General features: G+C 39.9%; 1 protein-coding gene across 1 annotated transcript; it reads right to left on the bottom strand.

Annotated features, from left to right (window-relative positions):
* Positions 1-800: 800 nt before the first annotated feature.
* Positions 801-19275, bottom strand: LOC113645321 (voltage-dependent calcium channel beta subunit-associated regulatory protein). The gene is made up of 10 exons (XM_027150858.2): positions 19165-19275; positions 14850-14921; positions 10652-10797; positions 9760-9821; positions 9387-9552; positions 8305-8476; positions 7919-8071; positions 7287-7560; positions 6178-6397; positions 801-5782 (listed from the first exon to the last, which is right to left on the bottom strand). The coding sequence occupies exons 2-10, from the start codon at positions 14895-14897 to the stop codon at positions 4213-4215; spliced, it is 2811 nt and encodes a 936-aa protein (XP_027006659.2). The 5' UTR covers positions 14898-14921; positions 19165-19275; the 3' UTR covers positions 801-4212.
* Positions 19276-19827: the final 552 nt, after the last annotated feature.

Here is a 19827-nt window from a genome sequence, read left to right on the forward strand (position 1 = left end):
TCCCTGAATGTTCATTGTATCCAATACACAGAACTGACATTTTCTCACAATACCTTGACAGCTGTACATGTAAAGTGCATCAATACTGTATATTTACTTCCCTATCCCCTAAACACTAAGCACTTAACTTGCAAGTATTGTACTCACATAAACCAGCACACAAAACAAAGTAATGTTAGACTAGGGATGTTACCAGTTGGGTCCATTTTGACTGTAAAGCAAGCGAAGTTTACAAGCAAACCAAATGCTCAAAACTACTGTAGCTAAACATATCAGTGTATGGGATAAAGTGCTCACTGTTTCAGGGCCTTAAAAATTGTGGCTTCTGGAGCAGATAGTCATGTGGGCAATGGTGTGTTAAAATTATATGGATTATTTACCTGAAAGAGTAAAAAGCAAAGAGAAAAGCAAAAGTTTTTACAGACTTTTACCGGTCTAATTAGTGACAAGACTTTACAAAGAATGTAAAATTTTTAAATAAGCAAGTATAGAAGCAAGAATTTAGTCTCTGCTTCAGGTTTAAAAAAAGAGTCTGGGACATTCATGAGAGACCAAACCTGTGCGTGTGTAATGGCTTTTAGTCTGGAAGGAATTTCAGTTGAATTACTGCTGTTATAGACAATACTGTGTTCACTATTTTATTTTAGAAGTTTATAGGATTCTGTCCCTGTGTACACATGACAAATAATCGAATAAATCCTGCCTGGAAAATACTGAGACTAGGCTGAACTGGTAAGTATTAATTACATAGCACTAATCCATTCTTTTGGATCGACACCACAGACTTAAAGAAAACCCTCTGAGCAAATGAAGGATCAAAGCATGATCATTTATTCTGGTAAAATTAAGAGGGGAGGAGTTTTAATAGCATTGAATCGACAGAGAACACCGATGTCATGATTTCCTTTCTTCTCACATGCAGAACTGCACAAGAGTGCAGCAGTGGGTTCGTTCATCCATGTATCATGAAGACCGGCTGATATTCTATCGTCTTCAAGCACCTACATGGGGTTCAGGTCAGAACTTGCACATATACATCAGATATTTGTTCCATTTGAGAAAGAGACAGACAGAGAAATATCTGACATGACACATGGTATAAATGAAGTATTGCTTTAGATGTCTACCTGGGCTTTTGTTAGAAGAGTTAGTCTACAATGAGATGAACAGTAAATGCTTCAAATGTAGGAGGCAGGTTACATCAGACTATGTTCTAAATGGATTAAGCATCATTTTTTTGGGAGGAGTTGAAGGGACTACTGTTCCCTAAACAGATGGGAGTGTCAGAGTTGGTGCCGTGACCTCTTAGCTTACTGCTGTTACCATAGCAATGATCTTTTCACTTATCCTTTCGCACTTATCACTCGTATTACATTTACAAATGATGACGTACAGGTAACAATTTTTTTTTAAACACAGATAAAAGTGTCAGCTGTACAACTGTGTGAATCCATTTATAGTGCTTAAAAATCACTTTCCCGTGAGTCATTCATATAGGTATTAAAAAAAATGGACACTTTAGTTCCTAATAGTTGCATCATCCAAATTCCTCAATGATTATTGGGGTAAAGAAATTTGGCAATTTTTTATATTTATATTTTGATATTGACTTGATGGGTTCACGTTTAAAGTGTAGCTCTTACCCAGATTAATGATTGAAGGAAAAACCGTATTTCGTAAAAGAATAGTAACCTAAATCATTTGAAATTCAAATCATTCCAAATCCCGAACGTCATCATGCTGGTTGCATGGATTCTATTCAACCCTCGTACTTATTTATTAGCAAAATGTAGCCATCAACAGATTAACATTGTAAAAATGAAATGTTGCCAGACACAATTTGATTGGTTAAATACTTTTTTCTAAAACAATGTTTTGTTTGTAAGTGTTACGCAGACAATAGTGCCGAAATCATGGAACACATGACTACGGTTCTTCAGTACATATTTAGAGTATTTCATTTATATACTTCAAACTTTTATTGCTCTACATTTCGGACTCTGTTAAATTTTAGACACATTCATGTTTTCAAATGCAAGCTAGATTCATTTCCAAATGTAACGTTACATATAGTAATCATTTAGTTTAGAGTACATACGGACTCAGTCCTTTTTACACTGGCTGGATATTCACTTTCAATTAAATGCTTTACCCCAAATTACTTTTTACTGATGAAAAGATTTTTTTCTAAAGGGGTTGAAGTACAGCTAACTAAAATCTGCCATGTGCTTTGTGATGTAATGCATCATTTTTTGTAGATCTTTTATAAACCCTTACGTGACCATTTCCAGTCTCCTTAATGTAAGTTTCTGAAGTTCCTATCGCTACATTATCTAACCCAGGCAGCAGAAACATACTCTGTCTCCTCACTGTTTAAGGGCTGTCTTTTCTTTGCTGCTAATCAATATGTAATATGAGAACAAAGAGCTAGTAGAGAAGGAAAATGAGAGATGGGGGGTTATCATCGATCTCTGACAGTTTTATGTCCACAAGGACTAGTGTGCAACGAACATGCGTGTTTAAGGTGCTTCAATGGAGAATCTGTTAAACAGCCTAGATTTCCATCATATAAACCCCTGTAGTAATTTAATGTTCATTAAAGTTGGTAATTTATGAAGTCATCCAGTTTACTGTAGCTAATACTTCTAGCATATTTCAAGTTTAGTGCAAGATTTTCTAAAAAAAATAATAAAATGTCAAGCTTTTTTGTTTGTTTGTTTGTTTTTTTATGTTGAGACTTTTGATATGGACAATCGATTTCAGAAATCACTCTCCAAGCTCTGGGCCATTTACTCATCCCTTTAGTCATGAATAACATCTGCTTAGCTCTATTAGGTTTCTTAATAGAACATATGACATTAATAAATATGATAATTAGAACTGAAAAAAAGATCAATAAATAACATTAGGGTATAAAATAGAAAGTGTACTATTTGACAACTTGGCCAGAATCATGAAATATGTCTGACTCCACTGGCCCACCTCCTAAGATTGATGCCAGTATCATACCATCAAGGACATCTGAAAAACTGCTGTTTAATTTCCCTTGCTCCTTATTTTCAATGTATTATTGATGTTTTTATTTATGAGGCTGCCCTTCACCAATATGACATGCTGTGTTAAGACTGCTTTACCCTGTGTGATAACAGTAGTCTTGTCTCACACTGCGATGATGGCAATTAAATCTTGGTCAAATTCTCTTAATCATGTTCATATGTTCTGCAATATCTGATATAATTCTCACATCATAATCCTACAATTTGATAATGTGAAAACTATTATTAATGACGTTTAGTTTTTGATGCAGATCTGAACAGCAAGTAGTAGACGTTGTTAATCAAGTGTCTTTGGTTGCAAACTGGCTGGTAAGTACATGATATTAAGCGATCTAGTTTTACCAACTCTCAGCCAAAGAATTCTTATATAAGTGATTTTGGTCTGCAACCACAAGATCATGAAATATTGTATTTGTAATGCAGCCTTTATCATCAACACGGCAAAAGCAATGGTTAGTGGTGAGCTTCGGTTGTTTCGGATTAATATTTAGACTGATTTTGAACTCATCTTCAAATGGGGGAAATAATTTGTGGATGAAATGCTTTAATCTCAGACATGAATGAGGAAAGAGGATTATGAATCAGCAATACATGAAAGCGGTGATTGAACAGAATGGAGTGCTAGGATTGCAGTATGGTTACAATTCCAGAATAGCATTGGATTGAAAAGAAAAAAGAAAAAAAAAACATATTTGAGAGTAATTAACTTATCAAGAACTGCTGACTTCCTTTGGAAGAAATAATCCTGTCTGATGTTTTTCATTGAGAGAAAACCGCTGGATATTTTTATCAGAATTTGTAATGAACAAAAGTGCAGTAGACACTTGTGATTATTACTCTGAACTGCCCTGTAATTTGTTTCAAAAAAACACCCTATTTTACCTAGTTTCACAGTGTTGTGTGTAAGTGGTGTTAACGTTGACCTATTCAGGAAAAAACTAGCCATCTTTTTTAATCATAATTTTCTGCATATGGATTTTACTACATTTTCAGACATTTTCAGATGTTCCTAGTTTGAGATTGCACCATACCCACTTATCCCTGCATTATGAAGGAACAGACATGCATTATTTATCCAAAAATGGTTGAGGTTATGGTAGTTTGTAATTGGGTTAGCCTTAAGATCACAAATTCATATTATTCCTCTCTCCTGTACTCAGTGCTGGCTCAGATCTGGGGACGTGTGCTTCATAGTCACCATGCATTCCTGGCTGCCTTGAGTCCTCCTCAGGCTGGAATATAGTCGTTCATCTAGACTGCTCACCAGTTTATCGGCCGGACTGGGTTCCACTACACTATGCGTGTAGCTTTTGTCCATAGGGTCCTTATGCTGATACCTGTTCTCTGGAATGTGAATGCCCGTGTTCCACTGGCTGTTAGCTGTTTCTATATCACTGGGGTCTGTGACTGACCACCTTTGTGTCTCTGTAAAGTAGGGTGTGGAAAACAGCAGGGTGGGATGGTCCTCCTGTAACTTTACCACAGGACTGCTGTTGTTACTGCTGTTGGAGTTGTCTTCATGAGTTGGACCAGTGCCCTGTGCTTTGGGTGATTCAGTGCCTTCACTGGCTGCTCCCTCACTGGCCTCCTCATCTGCAGCACTAGCAATACGCGGTAGGGTGCTGTGGTACCGTGTATCCAATGGATAGTTGGCACTGTCTCCTCTCCGCAGTGCATAACTGCGCTGTCTCTCCAGGGATGGTGAGTAGCGAGCAGCTCCGGGGTCACTATACTGCTTGGTGCGTTGCCATTGCTTGCGCAGGTGAATACGAGAGCGATGTCTGTGCCGTAGAGAAGGTGAACCCTGCTGGTCAAACTGTGGATCGTGCCGTAAGAATTCATTAAATAGGGCTTCTGTCTTTTCATCGATGCTGTAGTCTCTGCGACGAAAACGCGGCCTGGGTTTGGATTCTGCCGCCATTACTGGTGTTTCTCTAAGTGAGACATTCGGCTCCCTCTGTGGTGTGTTACAAGGACCCTCTGATTCTATACTAATACTGCTTTCTGAAGCTTCATCTTCAAGCTCCTCCTTGAACAGTCGAGTCTCGAAACTTTCACACACTGTCTCCTTGCGGCCAGCATTTGTAAAGAACCGGCGGCGTTCTGACGCTGTCTTGCCAGAAGTGCTTCCAAACAGCCGTAGTTCCTCTGGAGCTTTGCATGGGGCTTCAATGGAAGCATAGCCACTGTCCATTTGCAGAAGCTTCCTGCTTCCAGCCTCATTGTCGCTGCCTCTCTCTGAGTCCACACTGTCCCTGCCATTCCTTCTTCCGCTAAGCTCTCTGACATCATCATATGGAAGGTCACCATCCCCATCAATCTCATCGTCTATGTCTTGCGATTGGTAAATAATCATGCCTGTTCTGGAGGCACCAAGGGCCCCTAGTGAACAAACACTATCAGCATCACTGCGTGTGGAGTCTCTGTCATTGCTGCTCAGGTCAGAAGAAGCATACTGCTCTAGTGATGCTCGTAGGCTCCAGATGTCCTGGTACATGTTGGGCTGCTCCAGGCTTTCCTGTCTGTTCACGAACCCAAATCCAGAGGCACCTCCATTTCTAGTCCCTTCTCCTCCTGTTGCTCCTAGTATGATCTCCCCATTATCTCCATCCTCCTCTACTTCTTTCTCCCCTTGAGGGCCAAGAGATTCTGGTATTTTACATTCTGTTTGAGTCTTGCACTCTTCAGCCCTTGGACTTGCTTCCAACACAGCCTTCATCTCTAACCTACAGGAGACCAAAGTGAAAACAAATAAGACCTGAGTCATAACAGTCTTTAGTCAGTGAAATTGTAAGCCCTAGCAGTCCTTTGGCCCATTATCATTAAGTATAACCTTTTGTTCAATTGGAATTGTATCCAAAAGCAAATTTTGTGGGAAAGATTTGATCGGTGAGTTTACACTAGGACCAACAAAAGATTTCATTTCCAAATCGAATATTTCTCTCAACATATAGTGAAATATTGTAGAGAATATTGTGAAATAACAGGAAAAAATGCTGTCTATCCTTGAGTGATTTGAACAAAGAAATTCTTTTTGTAGTGCATGTAGTGAATGTCAGCATAAAGAAAGCAAAGGATGCAGGTACACCCTAAAGTAAGCCAGAAGATGAAAGGTCTGTACCTCCTGAGCGGGGCCGGTGGGGGTGGACAGCCAGTAGTTGATGACTCTAAAGAACCAGCAGAGAGTCGTCGTGGGGTGTCACCTTGTGGCTGAGGGGGTTCGACATGTAACAAAAAATCACTTCCTCCACCTGCTCCTGGCTGTTGGATGTCCACCTCCCCCTGTTCCAGAGTCTCGCTTGCTGCTCTCTGTCTTTGAAATGCTCGCCTCCGTGGAGAACCTTAGAGAGATGTCGAGCACAAAAGAATGAAATGTAGGAAGGGAAATCTTTAAAGGTGTATTAGATAAAATTAGTCTATTTTACTCAAGATTAGCTCTCTAACAGAAGTAGGTGGCTTAGACATTTGAATGATTTCTTTTTTAAACTTCTTGAGCACACCTATTCTGTATTCTGAACTGGAATTCAATTTTTCACGTAGGTGTTCTCAGCTACATAATACTTTGTCTTGATGTAAAGAAAGTATGTACACAATGCGCCAAAGAGAGGTCACTAAGTTCAGACTTTGTGGTCAAGCTATGCTCCTGTGCACCAGTAATAACAGTATGTAATTGGATCTAGGCTTCATTAGGAGGAAATTAACATTCCACACTTGCTGACCTTTCACATCAGGTGAAGAATAACAAAATTATTACATCGTTAATTTAGCAGGCTGAATCTTCCCGTGTTATGACTGAAGCCACTTTTGAGCTCTCAGTCAGCCTTCACTCGGCTACTCTAACAACACACTTATTGATCCAGGATTGATTGGTCTCCAATGGCCTGTTCATTAAGCCATACATGGTGCTTAATTCTGCCTTTCCTGTAGCTGTGGAAATGTTTTACTCAAGAGAATTTTTTTCTCAAAAAATCATCAAGAAACCCCAGTCCACAATTTAGCTCTTACACGAATCCTGGATTTTCTGTGGTCTGGTAATTTCCCTTCTTTATGCCAGTTTGTCATTTATTATTGGTTTATTTATTGGCATAAAAATAAATAACTGCACTATAGTGCTACTCAAGGTACATGTATCTGAAATAGTGACAGCGATTCACTATCACAGTATTTGATTTCCATCTGAAAACGCTACTGATTTTGTAACATGGTGAGCATTCTCTGCTTACAGCTCACCTCTCAGGTCCAAGCTGGCTGCTCTGTTACTGCTGTCTAACTTCCACTTTTTGATGGTGAAATAGTTGCTGGCTCCCTCCAGACTCGCATGTCGCCTGAGTCGGGACAGGAAGTGCAGCATGGTGCCCTGCCCTGAAGATGAGCTGCCTCCTCCTCCTCCTCCTCCTCCTCCAGATGCTCCACAGGCTCCTGCCATTTGGGAGGATCCTGGGTTGCTCTCCATTTTTAAAGCAGCACTTCCAATTGCTTCAATCTGAGACAAAGAGTGGGACTGCTACAGAGTGAGAGAAACAAGCAGGAGTTCAGCCAGCATATTAAAATAAATTTCAAGAGGTCTTTGAGAACTTTAAGAACTAACTTTTGCCCTGAAAGTTCCTCTACAGTTCCTCTAAGTGAAAAATGGTTCATAAGGCCTTTCTGCCAATACATTACGACAACTATGCTGAGGTTTTATGTTTGACAGAATGATGGTGTGTTGACGTGAGTCCTGAGGTAGTGATCTCTTATGAGTAGTGCAGTGTCTCTGGTGTCGAGTGATATGGACTGAAAAGGCTCCTGGTTTATATTGGGCATATTAAGTGCCATTTTATACCTCCTTGTCAGAACCGAGTGAGAGTGTATGAGATACTCACTGTTCTTGATCGAGGTGGTTTAAAGCTTCCTTCATTCGTGTTGGAAATAAAGTTGGTATCCAGAACAGAGTTTAGTGTATCTCCAGGCAGAGCACAGCTTGGACTCTGGTTGTTCCAGGGCACTTGAGATTCAGGCAGGGTGCCCTCACCAAGCTACAGTACAGACACACAGATCATATCAACTTGAGTATTTCATGGTGTGTTTTATTTAATGCAGCAGTCTGGTGTTAATTGAAAGACCATCCGGTGCAGGAGTGAGCCCAGAAATTCAGTGCACTCAGTGAACATCATTTCCATACCACCTAAATAAATCTTATTTTGAATTTCAAGATGGTTATAAAATGGACTGTTTATATGACCTAAGAGCAAGATTGTATTTGCATTACCTGAAAAATAGATAGAGACGGTTTGTGCTGCAGCTGCTCTCGCAGGCTGATGCTGTTCTCAGGCGAATCACACTCCATGATGGTCAGGATGTTCAGTGCTGGAGGTGCAATGTGCAAATGGGTCAAACGAGCCTTCTTCAAATGGTGGAAATCACCTTCTGTAAGAGTATACCTGTCAAAGAGAAAGTGTGTCCAACAGCTTAGGATTTTGTTCTTTTAAACATACTTCTTATTTCACACAGACGTCACTTGAAGTTCAATTCAAAAGCATCAAAATGTCACAAGAATTCAAACTGAAGAAAATTGTAAAAATACTAAAGGCACTTTGAGCACGATGATAAACAAGAGGTAAATATGCCAAGCCTGTTGTTAGTCATAAGCACGTATGCTAATGACATAAGAAACCTCGTAACATCAACAGCAGAGTTTCTATTTATACTTTACTATGCTGAAAATCATCAGCCAAGCTTGTTGTATTTACATTTTAAAAGATGATTGTGCTGTCTAGTCGTTAGTTCATTTAGAAATCAAAGAAAAAAAAAGTTAGTGTGGTCCATCCTACTGGAAACAAACATGGCTTTCTTAGATGTGCCAACATCTCTGCTTTAACTATAGATTTTCTGATTTATTTTTTGACCCCTTTGCAACAGTGATCAGTGGGATCAAGCTAAAAACTCAGCTAAAGCAGCAGTCAGAGCAAATGCAGTTTCACTGAAGGGGAAACAATGCAAGAAGTGAAAGGTGCCCTTTTTGCATCTGGTAGTGATTACTGTCCTTTTGTGCTGATTGCGCTGGGTGATATTCATGAACCTCAGCATTATAAGACAGAAGAAACAAAGTTATTAGGCTTGTGGTGTATGGTGTGGTCTTGATGTTTTATTTCTCATCTCAAACACTGATGTACATAAGGGTTTTTTGTGATTCTGTCCTTTATCTCTGCCTGTTAAGAAATATTGGCACTTCTGCTATGCTAATCCAGGTTTGCGGAAATAGAACAAACATAATTTCTATTTCGACTTTGACCTCAGTTTGTGACGGAAAACAACCCACACCAATCAACCCCACCTATTATATTCCCTGACCTTCGGCCTTTCTCCTGGTTCTTCTTGCTCTGCTCGTAGATAGCCGTCTCGTTGAAGGAGACCCGTCGGCCCGTATACACAGATGACTGGAAGCGTTCTGTGTTCTCGTCGCCGTGACAGCTGGAGGTGGACAGTGTATCTGTGCTTTCCATCCTGATGATGATGTCTGTCAGACAAACATGGACCCACTTAACTGAATGCATTTATTTCCTATTACATACATCAGTTATACTAAAGTAAGAATGCTACTCTAGAATCAGCTATCACTTTCCTATACAATTATACTTATACTTAGACCACAGCTAAAGGTAATACGTGCAAGAACCCAAAATGAAAGTTACAATTTCTTAAAATATGTTATTTTTTTAATTACCTTGAGTAGGTTGACTCTCCTCCACATATGTGGTGTTGGTTTTCTCCAAGTCATCGCTGGCCCTAAGCAGTGAGGGGGTGTGAGGGGGTAAGAAATATGCTTCATGACCAGCACATGACTAACAGTATGTTATTTGTGCATATGTATTTGAATGCAAAAGTTTACACTCCCCATATTTTTAGATGTAAAATAAAAATCAGCGTATTACTGTGATCCCAAAGCTTTAAAAAGGATCTGAAAGTGGCTAAAAGTGGCTTTTTCCCATTTACTTTAATAACAAACAAACACCTGTGAAACCTAACACACTAAATGTTTAGCTGTAAATTTATTTGACTGAAAATATGAAGTGGTGATATAAATATATTCTAACAAACGCTAACAGAAATGCACTCATAATCCAGTTGATCATGACGACTCTGATGCCTGTTATTTCCACTTAGCCTGAAATACGTGTAACTGTCATTTTTGCTCTCTCTGTCAGGACAGGTTTCCATCGCTCATAAACACAGTGTCACTTCGGCTTTTGCCACACGAATCAGATTGCCTCTTCATGCAGGCAGAACAGCGAAGGCATACAGGGCTCCTAGTCTGTAATTCAGACCAGCTCATCTCTATTCTTCAGCTGGGCTTTGATTTCTCTATTGGTATGAAAGATAGCTTTATCGTTGCTCTGTTTTGGATGGTTATTTCTTGAACATCAAAAGAGCCTTACGATGTTAGCATAATAGCACACCTGCGTGCGTTGGATACACGTACGTGCGTGGGTTCTGGGATCTATTTGTGGAGGGCTCACGATCAGGCTGAATTATACAATCTGTCTACGTAAAATGATGGAGCACAAAATCTGTAACCTCTATGCAGAAATCTGCGTCGTAAGATCAGGAGCTCTCACCTCGAGTAACGCCGTCCACTCTGACAGCAGCGATGGCAGAAGATGAGGAGAGCAGAGAGCAGAACCAGCGTTCCACCAGCAAAAACACACAGCATCACCAACAGCAGCACATAGTTATCTGGCCTGGCTGATGCCAGTGGCACATCCTATACACACAAACACACAGTTTATGTGATTAATTTTAAAATTACAGATTAGAGGGCATACAAGTTCCTCTGCCACCTACACATACAGTTTCGATCACTGCCCTTGATACCAAAGAACACAGGATAATACAGTCTATCAGTGTGTTTATTTAACTCTTATCCTGCGATGGCACCAGTCTGTGTGGAAACACATTTCAGGTATGGTGTGTGTTTGGTGCTTGTTTTTCTATCTTATTGGAGTCCAAAGTTCTCCCTAAGTTTAAAAAAACCCTGAGAGTTTTGACCCCATGAGGTAACTAATTTTTTTTTTTTTTTTTTTTACACTGGAGTCAAAGAAAGAAAATAGATTTCCTTTTGATAGGTGAGTTTAGATGTTTAGGGTCAGATGTAGGTGTACGATGGCTTTAATTGGTTGTGTTAATAATTATGTTAATGGAAGGTCCTCACAAGGGTATTATTATAAACATGTGTTTGTGTGAGTGAGAGAGAGAGAGTAGGGAAGCAGCTGTGTGGACTAAAGGTGGCTGCTGACATGTTCCTGGCATCAGCAGGATCGAAGGTAGGCATTTTAAACTGGAGAGAGAAGGGTGAATGGAAACCTGCATCATGGACATTGGTGAACTTTTGCTGACCCTATTCTACAACCCTCTCTGGGCCTCTACCAAATCCCCCGAACTTACCCACCCCATTATTTCACTGCCATCATATCTGCTTAAGCTGATGTTCTTTGCTCTGTTATGTAGTTTTTATGATCTGAGTAAGCTCACTTACCCATGTTACTGGGGTGTTACTTCAAGTTACTACTTACTTCAAGTACAATATGGCCAAAAGCCCTAGGGCACCTGAATATCACACTCATATGTGCAAAATGAACTTCTACTAACCTCCACTACTTTTCGTAATCCATCTACCAGATTTTAAGAGTGTGGCTGTAGGAATTAGCCAATTTAGCCTCAGGATTATTTGTAAGGTCAGGCTGAGGACTGATATCAGGTGAAGAGGTCTGGTGTACAGTCAGCATTCCAGTTTATCCCTGAGGTGTTAACTGGCCACTTCCCTTTCAACCTTGGAAAACCATGGACCGCTTCATCCTCCTCTTCCTGGAGCTCACTATGTCACATGGTAATGTTGGAACAAGTTTGTTTGTCTGAGTATCATTGAAGGAAAATTGTATTTCTACAGCAAACAACAACGTTCTGTACTATTCTGTGCTACAAACTTTCCAGCAACAGTTTGGGGCAGAACCATATACGTATTTGTGTGAAGGTTGGGTGTCCAAATACTTTTGGCCCTATAGTGTATCTCTCACCTAGAGTTGTGAAAATCTTTCAGCAACTGCTGTAACTTGGTTGTGGTTAAGATGGTTCCACAGTCTGTCACAGGAACACTGTCTGCAAATTTGGATTGCCAATCCATCATAAGGAAGACCTCCTTTTTTTAATCATTATAATCTCATTGTAATGAAGGTGATATTCAGGGTTCGGTGTAAAACAAGAGACCAGGTGTATGTAATGTCACTCTGTTCCTTTAAATCCTCCTAATTAAACAGGGAGAGTATTCACACTATCTCCCACTCCGGCGCTTAATGCTAATGATATTTGAGTTAAATTGGTCCATGAGTGTTTAAAAGCAGATATTTCCCAGTGGATGCAAGTTTAATTTTGGTCATTATGGAAGATAAAGTCTCATAAAGAGCAGGCCTTATCAACCAACTGATGTTTTAATCAGTAGTGAAATCTTTTACTTTTTTATGTAACTGATTGCTGGCCGTAAGCAATTAAGCACTATTCTGTGTGAATACAAATTACTGTATGTAGCTTAAAGTAATATGGATACTTAATGGCCAATGCATGACTTACAGAATGTGAAATGCAGTTGAGTGCAGTTGAGTGAGTGCAAAAGTTTGCATCCCTTGAGGGGCGTCCCGAGCGGTGTAACAGAACAGCATTCATTCTTCTGTTGAAAGATCACGAGTTCAAATCCCACAAAGCCCCAGTCAGAAATGTCCTGGGAGAAAAATGGACCATGATCTCTGGGAGAGAGGGACGGCATACTCTATCTCTCAATCTCAATCACAGCAATACTAGCCAATCTAGTGCGTCGGTGAGCTAATGTATCCCCATGTGAGCAGATAGTGCATTCCTCCAAATATGATACGCTGCTACATGATGCAGCAAGAGAAGATGTTTAAAAAAATTGTTTGGATGGCTTCTTGTGTCTCTTTGATGAAGCAAGTGTTAATCCTCACCATACCTGGTTGGTAGTTGTTATATAATAGAGGAGAAATAGTTGGGAAATCTCATAGCTGACTTGAGTTATACATGAGTTTGTGTGGGTTATTTAAAAACATGGGGGAGTTGGAAGAATCAGACACACACTGGAATGTATTAAAAAAAAGAATTGAGCAATAGAGCTTAAAAATACAGTATGTCCATTAGGGTAAGGGTTATGATTAGGATTAGGTGCCTAAATATACTTACTAAAAAAAATCTGGCTGTTGCAGAAAATTTGCGTGGGAACATGTCGAAATATTTTAAAAAGTGCTGCTGCTGTTGCTGCTGGAGCATAAATCAGTGAGTATGCTGAATATTTCTCTTCATCATATTCCAGGCAGTTATTTATCTTCTCCAGCTATTGAAGCATTCAGTGGGCTTTTAATCCTATTGTACAGGTTATGATTTTGAACACCGATGCTTGTGTCCTTCAGAGAAACTTTTCTACTCCCCTACACACTGGTCGGTCTCCAGGCAACAAGTCTTTCCACATGGATGCTTGTCCCTTAATACTATAGTGTACACACCTAAAGCATAAAACCAGCTAATACACATGTGCCATACATTAAAAAACTGAATACACTCATTGGACTGAAACAGAATGTTCCTTACAGTAATAAGTAATAAAACAAGACTGGGTGATATTGATTATTTTCCTAACAGTATATGCTGAAATGTTTTATCGATTTTACAATATAGCAATTATCCAATGCAATTAAAATGTTATAGGCAGTCTATGGAACGAGTTAGCTCCTGTTATCTTAAACTTAAATTACTGTACCTGAAACTTAAAGAAACAGTTCTATGTCTGTTAGAAAGCCCTGACACTGGAGACTCCTTCCAAACAAAAAGTAACGTCTTCTCATGTACAAGGCCCTGTGTAAGTTATTACATAAACAATTATTTATTAGAGCAATATAATGCGTGTAATATGACTTCCAGCTGGATCTACTTTCAGAGCTGCTAATAGAGAAAATTAATTAATCTAACGAGTCGAAATAAAGAATTCAACAGTGCTATGGTATTTTAAAAAGAGAAAAGTTTGAGTTGTTTTTATTTAAGCTCTTTCACTATTTTACACTTTGTGAACTTTTGGTTAAAAAAAACTGCTGAAAATGCTAATGGAAATTGGTCTAATGGTCTAATGGTTTGCACTGTGTCGATGCTTTCTGATGCTCATTAATATACCCTGTAACGCAAACTGTTAAGTCAGTACTCTTAAGTCGTACTAAAATCTTCCAGGCCATTTTGCTGCACTTTCAGCTACGCTGCCTCCGAGTGATGCAGCTCCATATAGCACTGTGGCTTTGAAAGCTGAGAGCAGAGCAGAATACAAATGAAGAGTTTGTTTCTGTGTAAAGGCAATCGTTCTCTCAACAGCCCACCTACTTACACTACTGAATAACAGCAACTTCTAAATGCAAGATCTCTGACCGGTAATGAAATGCCGACAGTGGAGACTCCTTCCAAATATGCTCAATTAACTTCTCCACATATTCAAAGGGCAAAACTAAGAATAATATGTTAAACAAAATCCATTTAGTATTGTTCTGATTTTAGTTCAAAAATTAAAAAACAGAAATATAAAAGTGATTGATTTTATTATTGATGAAAGAAAGTTTTAGCCAAGTTTTAGTTCCTCGAGGCTTTTTTTTTTTTTTTAGATGTTTGACATTTTTACAGGGAAGAAGTTTCTACCTCAAACCTATATGGGTTCCTTTTATCTGCTTTTTTTCTTGTTGTTTAGTGTCTGTGTGGTGTGAAGGTGAAGATACTCACAGTGGCGTTCTCCGTGAGGGTGGTCAGCAGAGGTGGCTCATCGCTCATGGTCCTGGCGAGAGTGTGCGCTTCCTGGAGCCAAGAAGAGACACAGACATGACAGGCAATCAGATAGACAGCTACTTTTCATTCAGCAGGCCCACCGGGTGTCTTGCTGACTAGGCTAATCTACCAGCAGCTGCATTACTGCGAGCTGGCTCGGATGTTCACATCTTCCTCTCCATTCTCTCAGCTTTCCCAGTTTTGGCTTCACTTCAGGGACACGGATGTGAAAAGGTGCCAAAACATCCGAGATATAAGTGTGATGCTTTGTGGTCTGCACATTTTTCTCTTTGCTTAAACAACACACAAACTGAAAGCCTTGTCAATGTAGATTAAGTAGATGATGATGATGATGATGATGATGATGATGAGGATGATTAAACATGACTAGTGACAGCAGTGAGAGGGGGTATACAATATAAAGAGGATTTAGATAGCTAAATGATGAAGACAAAACATGCCTTGAGAAGAGTGATACTTGAGGATCATGTAACTCCTTCCTTTCCTTCTTTTATCATCATTTATTTTCTCACAAGTTTGTGTGCTATGTTTGATTTTACTCTTTATGGACCAAATGTTCCTGCATTGTCAGGAAGCAGGGAAATTTATTTTTGCTTCATTAGACCACAAAAATCAAAAGTATAAAAGGCAACAAAGGCTTGCTGGTTATTGTGGTTAAGCTTAAAGGAGCTGTTTGTATTTCTGAAGCCTTCTACTAACCATGGGTGGCCTTTAATTTAATATTACAGAACTGGGCATAATTTATATAATACCTAGTGTTCCACATGCCAGACATTTCACAGACAAATCCCATAAAACTATTATTGTTGTGTCATTTTGTATATTTGAACGTTTAAATGTGCAGGATATGGTACTGTAAATACTGCAGGTACACTATGAAAGATGTGTATGTGAATGAGTCAGTGTCCAAGGTCTCCGGAATCATGTAATGTTCACTGGTGTGTAACCCTGCTGTAAGTGACAGCATCTATGACAGTCCTACAGTGGAGGCAGGGGTGTGGTCATACGCCAGTTTGTGAATGGAAGGGCGGAGCCAGGAAAAGTGAGCGCTAAGGGTTAACACCAGACGGATTTCTTTAACATGTGAGTGGCAGCGAGAATAAAAGGTAGAGAGAGGTGTGTGTGTGTGTGTGTGTGTGTGTGTGTGTGTGTGTGTGTGTGTGTGTGTGTGTGTGTGTGTGTGTGTGTGTGTGTGTGTGTGTGTGTAATTACTGTAAAATTAAGGTACTGTATTAAAGGGACATAAAGAGCCTGTCGAACTGTCCCAGGCTTGCCCTCCTGGCTCCTTATTTCCATCCCAACCCATGACAACCCATGTCACACCTACGTAGCCCAGTGCTTAGCAAGCTACACTGCAGTGTACACACATAGAGAAATCATCTGCTGAGTTCATTCTGTGTAGGAGTTCATTTAATGTGTCTGGTTTTGCCACACACACACACACACACACACACACAGTGCAAATGGAAAACAACAAAGCTCTGTACAACAAGAGCACTTCAAAGCCCACCTGTCATGATTGCCCTCGTCCTCATTTTCTCATCTCTAAAAAACACAAATGCACTCTCTCCCGTCTGTCTCGCTTTCTCTCTCTCTCTCAATCTAGTATTTTCTTTCCATCCTGCCCTCTTACCATGGAGATGTGAGGCAGGCAATAGTGCTCTGAGATGCCTAATGATAAGTCTGTTGCTCTTTGGCTGGTTTCAACCATTCATGCTAAAACCAGTCACTGAGGAAACCCTGAAAGGAGAAAAATAGCTGAACTTTTTCATCCATAGCCTTTTAATGGTTCTGTTTAAGCTTTTCAAATCCATTTCATGCTTTGCACCTTAGTCATTTAATATACACTACAAACTGAGATATAAATCCATAAACCCTTATTGTCAAAACCATAAAATTCTAAAATATGAGGAAATTTGTGAAAACTCACAAGTTTAAATGGATAAAAAGTCATTATTCATTATTACAGGATTTTACAGCAGTCGCTACTCCCTTTACACACTGGTACATGCAACTGAGTTAGCATTAAGTGCACCATAATTAGTAACATTTTAATTGTGTGCTTTCAAGTAACCATCAAGTTAAAGGCAGTCCTTAGGTCCTCTCTTCAGCTACATTCAGTTCAATGCGAGGCAGGATGACAACTCCAAGCAATGTTAATATAAATTACTTAAACCATACCGCAGATTAATGCTGCAACAGATTTATAATACACTCCATATCGATTACAATCATCTCACACATTTATCTTTCATTCTGTTTTCTAAGCTTTGGTCTCAAGTTACATAATATCATAATCTCCTCTCATAGTAAAAGAGCTTTTAAATAAAGGCTGAAAAAAGAGAGATTAACGTTTTCATCTACACAACTTTACCCACAGATTATGTACAACTAAAATAAACAAATCCCTCGGGAACAGCTTGACTCTACAACTAAACACACATCTGACTATTTGACTGTGGGGAACCTCCTACGCATGTTACACTCCAGCCATAAAACCACTCCACCTGAATGTACTGCACACATCCAATTCATTTTCAGGCAAGACCATTAAGAGGCATTAACATGTCCCCATGCTCACCCCCACGCATACAATCTCCATTAAGCCAGGCTGTAATGGCTCCTGAACATGAACAATGTACGGCAGCTCCGGACATAGAGTGGCCTGTTTCTGGATGATGTGTATTCATGAGGAAAGGAAATCTCCAGGGTGCAGTAAAGAACCTCCAGGGCAACTGTCTCACTTTCTCTCTGCTACACATGTACACACTTCCTCGCTAATGCTCAACAAGTACACTCTTCAAAAAGTTGTGTATGTAAATGTGTGTGTGTCTGTGTCTGTGTGTGTGTGTGTGTGTGTGTGTGTGTGTGTGTGTGTGTGTGTGTGTGTGTGTGTGTGTGTGTGTGTGTGTGTGTGTGTGTGTGTGTGTGTGTGTGTGTGTGTGTTGAGTGAGCTCAAGTTTATGTAACCATGCTTCAGGGCTGGAAGAGAGTCACCAAGGTCAGAGATTCTCAGTCCAGACATCACGACCAACCAAAAAGGGGGTGTGTTAGGATCAGAGAAAGAGCCTTGAAATGGAAAGGGAGTCTAAGCACTAGAGTGACCCTGAAATATTTGAGTTAAAGGGATATCATTATCTACATCTGTAGCATATATGTTATACCTTTAATCATTACACATGAAGATTCACTGTAAACAATTTGTTTTTAACGTATCAGTAAATGTTAATGCAAATCATTTTTAAAACACTTTATTTTTTCAGCTCTAAAGCTGCCAGAAAACCAGTGTGACACTGGGAGAACTTGCATAGCACTTCACAGTCATCCCCCACCCAGTGCCCCAATTTTCTTTATATAACTGTGTAAATAATTAATATAGATTGATATCATGCAGGAATATTCCGTTAAGGTAGAGACAGTTGCACGGGGGTGGGTGGGGAGCCCAGGATTTCACTCAGGGTTGGGAACTCCTCACTTAAAGCACATTTTGAGCAAGGCAGCATTCTGCATCTCATAGGTCTGAAAGGGGAACATTTCTCAAATATTATAAATGTTAAACACACACATGAATTCATAATAACCTTGTCTTGAATAAGGGAATGGGTCATAACACCATATCACTCTATAATGAGCTCCAACCGTCCAGCGGCATGCAGAAATTTCTGTGTGTGTGTGTGTGTGTGTGTGTGTGTGTGTGTGTGTGTGTGTGTGTGTGTGTGTGTGTGTGTGTGTGTGTGCACCGCATTTGGCTGCTTTAGGGGAGAATGAGGATCCCCATTCCTCACGGAGAAAAGCACTTGCACATCCCCAAACCCGCCATAACAGCTCATAAAGTGAGACGGATTTAGAAAGCCGAGATGTGATGATCTGAACCTCGGAACACTTCCAGCTTCACCACCACGTCCATCCCGCCCCCTGTTATTATAGTTCACATTACAGTGTTGGCGTTTTCCCTTAATATCAGCGCCGATGCTGAAATCGCGCCTCGTGTAATCAGGCGGGCCGCAGCATCAGCATCAGCATCACTGAAGCACAGCTGCAGCTGCAAACCGCTGTTCAGCTTCAAACATCTGCCTCACTCACATCTCGCTACATGCCTGACTTATTCTCTATTTCTACGTCCATGCAGCTTCTAATAAACAGTTAGATTTGTTTTGTTTTTTTTACCAGCTTTTACAAACACAGCCAAGTGAAAATGAAAATCTGCCTGTAAACAGAATCCTGTCTTAAATATAAAGAGGGAATCACTCACCTAGTTGGGATTCATGCGGCTCTTCACTAGCTGCCTTTAATTTTCCTCCTAAAGCTGACCGTAGTTATGAATGAACCTCGGGTTCGTTAGGACACGCCCACCAGCCGGTTGTGGATAGACACCATGTGACCAGAGGAGGTGGCGCAAACAGCGGGATTCCTCCGCGCCATAGGACTAGGGCTGTGTCCCAATCCTCATATTATTGTAGTGTCTGTATTATTCCTCATTTAGGGAGTCATCTAAATGTAAATGCACATAAACGTCCAAAAATATGAGCCTAATACCTGAGGCAAAATTAGTGCTGCTATAAAGATCAGATTACTATTTGTTGAAAAAAAAAGTTTGCTTCATTTAAATTAAATAATTAAAATTTAAATAAAAATCATTTAATAATTATAAATGAAATAGATTTAATCCACAATAAACGTTAAATGAAATGATGCACTAAATGATGGGTGGCTTCGGGGATACCAGGTAGGCTGCTTTTTAACAAGGGTTACTATGTAGTGCTCTTTTGTGCGGTTTGGGACGCAGCCTCCAGGCGCGATGTGCGTCAGAGAGTGAAAGCAGAGCCGCACTCGTCAAATGATGAAAAACACCATCGCCTCTTTGTTCAGGTTGATTCAAAAGGCGAATTGGTCTGAATGAGAATTGCTTCAATGT

The sequence above is a fragment of the Tachysurus fulvidraco genome, chromosome 22 (genome assembly GCF_022655615.1).
Source record: "Tachysurus fulvidraco isolate hzauxx_2018 chromosome 22, HZAU_PFXX_2.0, whole genome shotgun sequence".
Taxonomy (NCBI): Eukaryota; Metazoa; Chordata; class Actinopteri; order Siluriformes; family Bagridae; genus Tachysurus; species Tachysurus fulvidraco.